This window comes from Pleuronectes platessa, chromosome 11, assembly GCF_947347685.1.
Source record: "Pleuronectes platessa chromosome 11, fPlePla1.1, whole genome shotgun sequence".
Classification (NCBI taxonomy): domain Eukaryota; kingdom Metazoa; phylum Chordata; class Actinopteri; order Pleuronectiformes; family Pleuronectidae; genus Pleuronectes; species Pleuronectes platessa.
Window position 1 is genome coordinate 14,353,433 of NC_070636.1, and position 9,824 is coordinate 14,363,256.

The 9,824-nt window shown below is 44.5% G+C and overlaps 1 protein-coding gene across 1 annotated transcript; it reads right to left on the reverse strand.

Moving 5' to 3' along the window:
• Positions 1 to 4,913: 4,913 nt before the first annotated feature.
• Positions 4,914 to 8,415, reverse strand: LOC128450702 (protein L-Myc-1b). The gene is made up of 3 exons (XM_053434312.1): positions 8,084 to 8,415; positions 6,920 to 7,543; positions 4,914 to 6,278 (listed from the first exon to the last, which is right to left on the reverse strand). Exons 2-3 carry the CDS (start codon positions 7,452 to 7,454, stop codon positions 5,671 to 5,673), a joined length of 1,143 nt encoding a protein of 380 aa, XP_053290287.1. The 5' UTR covers positions 7,455 to 7,543; positions 8,084 to 8,415; the 3' UTR covers positions 4,914 to 5,670.
• Positions 8,416 to 9,824: the final 1,409 nt, after the last annotated feature.

The following is a 9,824-nucleotide window of genomic DNA, read 5'->3' on the forward strand; positions in this document are numbered from 1 at the left end:
TGCTCTTAGAATCACAAACCATTGCGACGGCTTTATGGTCTCTTTCCGCCTCTGCCCCCTCTGTGAAAACACGCAATGTATACACGCCATGCAAACCAGACCAGTCAGAACACAACCAGTGAACACGGTGGAAATATTACTTAATGGGCCTGTGTGTGTTTTTTTCTCTCTGTTAAAGTGCAGATGTTGTAGGTTCATCTCGTTGACTGTTGCGAAAGTTGATCCTCCCTCTTACCAGAAACCCATGTGCACTTTATGAGTTGCTCAATTATAAGCCCGCCAAAGTAAATTGCAGCTGTCACACAATGATGTTTTAAACCTCAGTGCTCGGTCTTCAGCGAGAAATGCCAGAGCAGCGAGTACTACTGGTGTCGTGTCTCCTGTAAGACGTGTTCATCTGCTTTTCTGTTTTTCAGCAAACGCTCACAGATGAGCCGTTGTTCTGAGGTGACAAGGCTTAGACAAGTTAAGACAAGTGTAAACAAACTAAATACACACGCTATTTTGAATATATAACGTGTTGCTTCATCCGCTGTATGTGATAAAGGGGATTATGGGACCTTATACACAGTTTCTGGGCTTCCAGGGAACGTCTCCTCTCTCTGGTCTCCCGGCTACAAAAGTCTGAACCTTGGTGAAGAACAATATAATCGCGCAGTTAGCCTATTAATTATGCTGCATTGCCAACTATTCAATCAGTATATATTTCAAGTAGCCATGCACGCTAATCCAGCATACTCTATTAAGGTCTTAATTCTAACTGAAAGGAAATCCATAAGGGCCAACGCACATCCCTCCAGCAAACTTCCCTCTCCACTCTCAGTCACGTTTCCACCCCTGCAACAACCCAAGACTTATGTAAAGCCACGAGACTCTTAGCAAAGACCCGGAATAACCATTTCAGCCTTTTATTGATGAAAATAAGAACTTTTAGTGGACATTTCATGGACTGTCGCAGTTGCCCCATAAGATTAAGTTTCAGCCACCTTGATGTGGCTGCCTGCGGAGACGATATATCGGACTGATTCCAGAAGCATTTGTAACTACCAATCATTTACACACCCACATTTATAAACGAGCAGTGCTCAGGCTAAAAAGTGCAAAAATTCCCCTTTACGGTTATGGTTAAGCTTAAATTAACCATGGGTCATCTGGGTGTAGGTTTGGATTTGGCCGTCCACAGTGAATGGAAGTGAATCCGGAGTCTTAATAAGGATATTTGCATGTGTGTGCGTGTATAAATCAGAGAGAGGCTCTCCACTCAGCCAAATCATCAATTCTCCTCTGTCCCACCCCATCGCACACATCGCTCACTTCTGTCTGATCACCAATAAATCTGTCAGGTGCTGGGTTTGACCCCTGCAGTATAAGTCGATCTCTATGACACAGATCTCTGCTGACACACACAGTAGATAGTTAGTGTATGAGACAGCAACATACGGCAGCCATTTGGAACCGAAGGGCTGGACTTTATGGCAGAAATCACATGAAGCCGGCAGATGTGGGGGAACAAAGTACAAATGCTTTGGAAGGAGACGGCCACGGTATGAACATGTGTGTGAGAGTGATCGCACATGCACTTCAGATTGTGCTCTGTGTGGGTGTTGCGTGAACTTGAGGCCAGAAAATCCGGTCTGGCAAGTTAACCGTCAGAGCTGAACAGAGCATCCCACAGAACAAAGAGATCCTCTAACCTCATTGTTTCCCTTTAGGAAAAAAAACTGCTCTTTTAAGCACAGGAGCAGCGTAACGATTGTGTGTTTGTGGTGAACATTGCAACAAATTCAGCTGTGGTTGAAGCCCTTTGCATACTGGTGTTGGTTTGTTGCATGGTCCTGAAATGACCCCTCAGCTTCAGTAATAGAGCATCCCCTGGGAAGTCTCTGAACTTGGACTACGTTATTGAACTTATGAGTGATTTCCTCATCTTGTGCTGCATCATTTCAGGTGAATTCTGTGATTGGAGGAAAACCGGGGAAGTATGAGGTTATGCCGACCTGTTCCAAAACCTGATATCCAAGTTTTGCTTTCACTTCCTGATGTGATTGTGCAAACAGCCCTGTGCCTGAAGAGGAATGACCGCTGTTTACCTCAACTGCACTTCATCCCAGGATCACTCAGGTTTGTATTAGCTCATATTTTGATTCTTTTGTTCTCAGTTTACCAAGTAAATACAACAACAGCAGAGCAATCACAGAGATTTTTGGATAATTTTTTATGTATTTTCTGTCTTCCATCTGGGGCTTATTTTACTCCCACCACTGAGCATCCTGAGAGCTGATTTATGTACGGGAAATATTTAGCCTCTCCAGAGAACTGTGCCCTAGGGGTTGGAAATGGGGCCTAGAAAGTGAAACAGGTGAAAAACCAACCAACCCCAGCCGTCACAAAGGAACAGCCAGGTGTGAGACGGTTGGAGCTCGGGGTGCGCCCGGCTCTTCTGTCAGACCGGACTCGAACCAAATTGCTTCTTTGAGTTTATTAAACAAATGGCTGCAGTTCAAGCGTGAGTTATCCAGACGTGCAGGGACTCGCCAGTGAGGTCATCGATAGGGCAGCAGCAGGATCACGCAGGAGCTCATAGGCAAGAATTTCTCTCATGTTAGGAATTTAGTTCAGTTTTATATGGAACAAGAATGCTACTCATTACACTGCATCCCTCCTCCAAGGCCCAACAGCTGCCGCTTCACCTTTATGTCCTTTATACCCTATAACATCAACGCTTACACTTCTCACTATGTAACAATGTTTGTCTAAATAACCCATGTTAAATAAAGCAATCATTAACGAAGACATGCTAAACTAAAGAGCAGACTATAGTGGCATATGCACCAAAATTGACCCCAAATGAATCCTCACACCAATTTCGTTATCCATTTAGTAGTTTTAAAGGGGACATATTATGCCTATTTTACCAGAGTTGATATGGTTCCTTGGGGTCTAAATGAAATGTCTGTAACATATTTTGGTCAAAATACCACAAGGATAATTTAAAACAGCACCTTTTTACCCTGTCTAAAACAGCCCTCCTCAGATTGACCTGTTTTGAGTGCCACACCCCCCTCGACCCCAGTCAGCCTGGCGCAGCAGCAGCATCCTTCCACACTGTTGAGTCAACGTTTAGAGGTGTCCCGGGGTCCCTTGTTTATGCGGCCACTTAAATGTCTGACGGGTAGCAGCAGCGAGCTAACAGTAGCGTTAGCTTGCGAGCTAATGCTAGCCGGGCTCTGGCCCAATTAGCTCGCAAGCTAATGCTAGCCAGGGTGCAGCTCCCCGGCTAACGTTAGCTCGTGAGCTAACCGGGCCGGTGGAGCCCGGCTAGTGTTATCTCGCTCGGCATGTAGCGAGACTCCCCACATGGGCATGGTGTGACTATGACGTTTATTTCGGTCGTAATCCCATTCGACGCACTCTAGCGTATCGTTTCTGAAATAGAGGAACCACCACAAATCGCGGGAGTTATTTTTTTCCAGAGTTTTTGGGACGGTAGACATGCCAGATACCCAAATTAACGTGTAGAAGCACTATAAAAGTGGAAATTTCCTAATATGTCGCCTTTAAGGTATAGATTAAAGTAACAGACAAGCAAATTGCTCAAATGTAGACTTGAGTTGTTTCATTGAGGGTTGTTGGGGTTAAAATAAAATGTTGCTCTTTTCAGATCAACAAAGTTTGAGGAATATTTTTCCAGTGTAAGGATACTTTCATGTATTATTATAATCATTATGTATTACATCAAAACGATTTCACCTACCAGAAACTGCAGGGTGCTCTCAGGGGGAAAGCCCGCATGTGGGGGGTCAAACTATCAACAAAGGGCCGTAAAGGTCACATGACGCAACGAATGCCTCATAAATGGAGACATGCAGTGAGCCTCGTCCACTAATGGGGAAATCTCTTTGAGATTTTTTACTTTATTCATTTACCGACCTTTTTACAGCCACTTAGTACAACTGTGCAGCTCTGACTGCATACCTGTGTGAAGAGCTGGCCTGAATCCAGGCAGCAGTTCACGGGACATGTCTCCACACCCCAGGGACTGGTTTAAAGATACCAATAGTATGAACGCATATTAGTGAGTGAGTGTGTATAACCTACTTCTGAGCACATCAGGTGCCCAGCATGCAGCAGCCACTGCAGAGGGGAGGATCCACGACTGTATCGCACACACGCACTCTGTTCAAGGGCAAGTCTCAAGGACAAGTTCATTCTCACCTCCTGTAAACCACAAGCTGATGCACCGGACCTGCTCATTCATTCACACACAGTTAAAACTGTCTGCCATCATTCACAGATGATTGGAATGTGATAGTAAGTTTGGAGAGGCACTACCACAGCAGCATGTACTGCAGACCACCAACTCTGCCAGTGCAGGCATGCTGAATGGAATCTGTGCCACTTCTTCTTACTACCGCCTCAAACATATGAATCTAAGAAAATCACTTTGGTTTTTGGAAGTTGACGGCGAAACTGATAGAAGTTGCAGGACAATTTTGAGATGAGATTGACAGCAAAGTGAACATAATCTGAGGTTCCTTTTGTAGAGGAATACATACGTAAGCTGTTTTTAGACCTTTACACAAGTTTTGCATTTCACTTATGACAAACACAGCAGGATATTGTCAGGGTCAGGAAAAATATGGAAATTCAGACAAGAGATGTCGGCTGGGTCAAGAATGCATGTTTAACTGCAAGTTTAACTCCGGCTGTGGAAAAATGTGTTATATTATCAGCTCACCGCCAAGGGGCCTGATCACCAAAAGCTCTGGAATATTATCGTCAGACTCAGACATTTGAGATCTCAGACACAGCCCCTCTGGAAAAATGTATGGAAATTGTCCAGACGTCAGTGGATGTCTGAAAACAGCTGTAAAATACTGTGTAATAGTTAAAGAAATACCAAAGACTTCAGGTTTTTATGCAAACATGGTATAAAAATTTAATGTTGCTGTTGATGTTAGCATGCTTTGAAAAAAATCAACCAAAATCAGGAGAAGCATTGAAATCACAAAGTGACGTGTGAATATAAAGTACAGCAGTGCTACTTTCTTCTTTTTTTCATTTTTCCTATTTTCTTAACAAAATAAAGGCTCCTCTGCGCGTTGTGGCCCGTTAAACAGAGGAGCGATACCCGGTGACAACGCTTGATTCCGTCTCCTTCATCAGGAGCAATAAGCTATTATTTACAGGACAATCTGTACATCAAAAAACCAGTCGCACAATCAGTCTCATTCACTCGTATGTACAGAAAGGCATTCACACTTCACTCAAGTGTGCACTGGAGATCCCACAACCTGCTTTCCACATACACACACCTTGAAGGCTACAGGACTTATACAACTGTTAAAAGCCATTTCTCAGTCCCCCATTACAACATACCAGGATATATCTTGGTCATAGCTATAAAAGTAAATTAATTTAGGCCTCCATGTTCCAAATTAACACACTGTGCAAAAAAAATATAAAACAACACACAGCACACAGAGATCTAACTGCTCCTCCCCATAAAAGGTTCACAGGCCAGCAGAGTCAATTCATCGGAAGCCCACAGCAATATTCCACATAAAACTCATTCCACGTCTATTTACATGAGGCATGTCTTAATGAAAACTGTAGGTTTTCAAAAGTGACAAGTAACTTAAGAGCAGAGTTCTTGACTGTGACAGAGTCTCAGGAGCGCTTCAGCTCAGACAATCTGCGGAGAAGCTGCTGCTGACGGGACTTGAGGCGCTTCTTCTCTAGGAGCTGCCGCTTCTCTCTGGAGTGCAGTTCCACGAGGTGCTCCGTCGCCTGACACAGGATGGCCACCTTCGGGGTCTTAGCCGATTCCAGGCCGGGGATCTCATCCCGCAGGGCGAGGAAACGAGAGCGGAGGTCGTTCCTCCTCTTCCTCTCTAGGAAGTTGTGGTTCTTTCTGCGGTCAGTGTCTTCTGCATCTGAGTTTTGGGGGGACTCCGAGGGGGAGGAGGGCTGGGAGCCACGACTCTGCTGTCTGGATGCTGTGCAGGCACGCTTGCTTCGAGGCTCTTCCTCATACTCCTCCTCATCATCATCATCGTCGTCATCATCATCCTCATCATCATCGTCGTCATCATCATCGAGGTCGCTATCTGGTGATCGGGCGGCATAGTTGTGCTGCTGCCGGTGGACGGACATGTGGAAGCGTTTGGGGCATGGGTCGGCCCGGACCGTGACGGTGACAGGCTTTCTGACGTTGACCAGCCGCACCCGGTTCTGCTTGCTCTCCACGGTGACCACATCGATTTCCTCTTCATCATCTGTCATCACATAGAAAATGTATTCAGCAACATTCACAGGGTTTGCGAGAAAGACTTTTCTATAGCATCCTCTACAAAATGCTTCAAAGATTCAGAAGCCTGAACTTAATCAAACTTTAACTAAAGTGACTACAAGGAAGTGCATTCCTTTAAAACATGCAGGTTGCTCTGTCTGTGGAGGGCAGAGCAGGAGCCGATTGTTCATTCATAACAACCTATCAATCTGGACTTTAAGCTTTTGTCATGCGGCACTGCTCTCAGTCTAATTTGGGAATGGTAAGGAGTTCCTGTCAGCTTCTGTCACTTTGTGTAGTAGTAGTGATAAATTACCATGACCCCGCCCCTTTACCGCACTCTGACTGTAATGCAGAGCGGCTGGAAGATACTGAATGAGGTGGAATTGAAGCAAAAATGGCGAGGGCGCGGTTTTTTTAAAAGACTGCAGATCAAACATGTGGCGCATTCGGAGGGGGAGCGTGTAAATCCAGCTTTATGACTATGCTGCTCCCGATAACCCTGCTAGACCGCAGACCACAGTTATGCAACTGCAGCCCATGCTTTCCAAATTACGCATTGTTAGAGGGCAATATACTCCCGAGGCCGGGGCAGGGTGGGGCAATTTAGAGCAATTTAGACCTTACCAGAGGAATCAGAGCGAGACTCGGAGCCTGACGAGGCCAGCTTCCTGCAGCTGCTCGCCGGGAAGGTGAGAACTGCCGCCGGGTCGACGCAGTCTGTGACCGCGGCGGGGAGCGGGCCACTGGCGGAGACGCACTGCGCTTTGTTGGGTCTCACGGTGATCTGTGCCACTGGAGAGGCCCCGGTGGCCGCCACTCTCCCGCTGACCTTCTCCAGCTGCTTGCTGGCGGAGAAGCTGCTCCACATGCAGTCCTGGATGATGATGGAGCTCAGGTTGCCGAACAGCTTCCCCGTGTCCGGGGGGAAGGGACCCTCGCACTCCTCTTCCTGCCCCATCACCTTGGACAGCCAGCTGAGCTTGTCTCCCGGCGAGAGGTGCAGGGCAGCGCCGCTCAGAGTCCGGGTGGGAGACATGGGAGGGGTGGGCAGCAGCTCAAACTTTTTCCATATGTCCTCGCTCGGTGCGGTCGACTTGTAAAAGTCCTCCTCGGTGTCGAAATCGTCCAAAAAATAGTGCTGGAAACAGTCGAACTCCATGTTTCCAGATAGTAATAATCAAAAGTCCGGTAGAGTTGTATTCCCAGAAAGGATCAGATGTCAGCTGCGATATGTGGAGAACGTTCAACCTGAGGGGAACATCAGTCATTAGTAATGGTCCTTTAAAAAAGTAGCTCCCATCCATCACAGGATATAACCACATTTCAAGTCTCCATCATGGGTTATTAGACAACACACCCCCTCGGTCTGTATATCACAACAGCCTACTTTGCACAAACAGGACCCCATTAATAATTGATTGCATCTTGCGGATGCTCTTTGCAGACTGTCCAAGGCGCACATGGTTATAATATAATCTAGTTATATATATATATATATATATATATATATAGACTGTACATAAACGCCAGCTATAAGTCACAACAAGTTCTGAATGAGGCGATTGGACACGAGGAGGCTGCACACTTTTAGTTTGACTGTGTGAAACTGCTGTGCCATGTAGGCTGTGCTTCCTGAAATGAAGGCTGCGCTTTGTTCTAGCGAGCAGCCGAGAGCCGGTAAAGGGAAGAGAAGAAAAGTGCCACAGTGTGTCCGAGTGCGTAAAAGCGCACAGAGACGTCCCCCTGCGAAAGTTTCAAAGGCAGCAATCGGGATCAGACTGTACTCACCGGATTTTCCGCAAATCTCAACGTGAATTACGAGTGCATGAGAACCCCCCACCCCCCTGCAGCAGCAAAAGAGCAAAGAGTACACGGTGATCTGACGCTTAAAAGATCCGGTAGGTCCGACTGGGGTTAAAGATGTGCTGCTACCACTTTTCTTTGAGTTCTCTTTAAACCAAAAGAAAACAACAAAAGGGGCAACGCACACACGCCGGGCGTGGGAGAACAGAATCCAGGTTTCAGCCCACAATGCGCACCAGAAAGCCACACAGTGCGTTTTTCGCGCCAGTGAGATATCCTGTTATACGGCGATAAAGAGGCGCAGGGAGGAGCCTGGGAAATATCTGCAGCGGTAGATCCGGGTAAGCCCCTTCGCTTGCATCAGGGGCGGAGGGAGACGCATAGCCCCGCCCCGTCTACAACACCAACTATGGTCATAGTCGCTGTCACGCATCCCACACTCTGTTTCATCAGGATTATAACATAGAATATTAAAATAATACTCAATCATATGGATAACAACAACAATAATAACAAAAACTATCATAATAATAGACACACACCATTCTTTTCTTTCATCAATTATACTCAATAATGATATTAGGAACAAGGAAATAATAATACACGTATACGATACTTTATTTCATCAAGATTATTATTATTATTATTATTATTATCATCATCATCATCATCATCAGCATCATCATCATCATCATTATTATTATTAGTTGTAGTAGCAGTTGTTTTTGTAGTTGTAGTATTGTTTACATGGTATTATTATTTTTTGTACTACTACTACTACTTCTACTACTAATAACAGTAATAACAGATTTTTTATTTAGATATTTGTTTATCATTTCTGCATATGAAAATATAGTCTTTGAATCCTTTTTTATCATTAAAAAGAGCCCCACCTCCAATTGCTATAATGAAATAAAACACACCAATGCATCTGTGATACTTATTCAAAACTATCATATAAAGTAATGAGACATTATTTATCAAGCAAAAACATCAACCATTCCCTATAGTTTCATCTTCCCATAGCTGAGAGTTTACTGCTTTTCTTTGTCTAATGTGAAAGTTTTTTGCGGCTGATAAGAAAATTGAATAATTCTGTCAAACATTTCTACATAATAAAAGTACAATAAAGTATTTTCCCTGTATTACTTTAAGTACATTTAACTTACAACACTTTTCAGACTTTTATATTTTCTTGTAATCAAGTGTTTTTCATTGTTTCATAGCTTAATTTCTGTAATCATATATAATCTATTTACCACTGCATCCCAGCACAATTAACTTGTCTCCCACATGGCACATCATTCAGGATTCATTATAACAACACAATGCATTTGAGGCAGTCAACAACACAGTGTCTGGCTGCATCCAGAGACATGACTGTGTGATCCTCATCCTGAGGGAAAGCTCACACGTCTCAACCTTGATGGCAAACATTAGTTTTTAGCTGATCCTCTTTTCCCTTAATCCTGTTAAAATTGGCAGACCTCAGAAGTTCGAAAGACTCCTAATCTGTTTTTCAACCATTTTGGCTTCATGAAAGGTTAGTTTCTGTCAATTCAGTCTGTTTTTCCTCTAAAACCTTCAGTTGTGAAACTTTATTTCAAACAGGGTGACAAAGCTGCTGTTGAGCAGTTACCCGAAGTTGCCGGTTGTTGATTTGTGTGATCTACAGTATCAGGACACTCAATTTGTATCACAAAAGAGGAGAATTAGGTGCAAATAG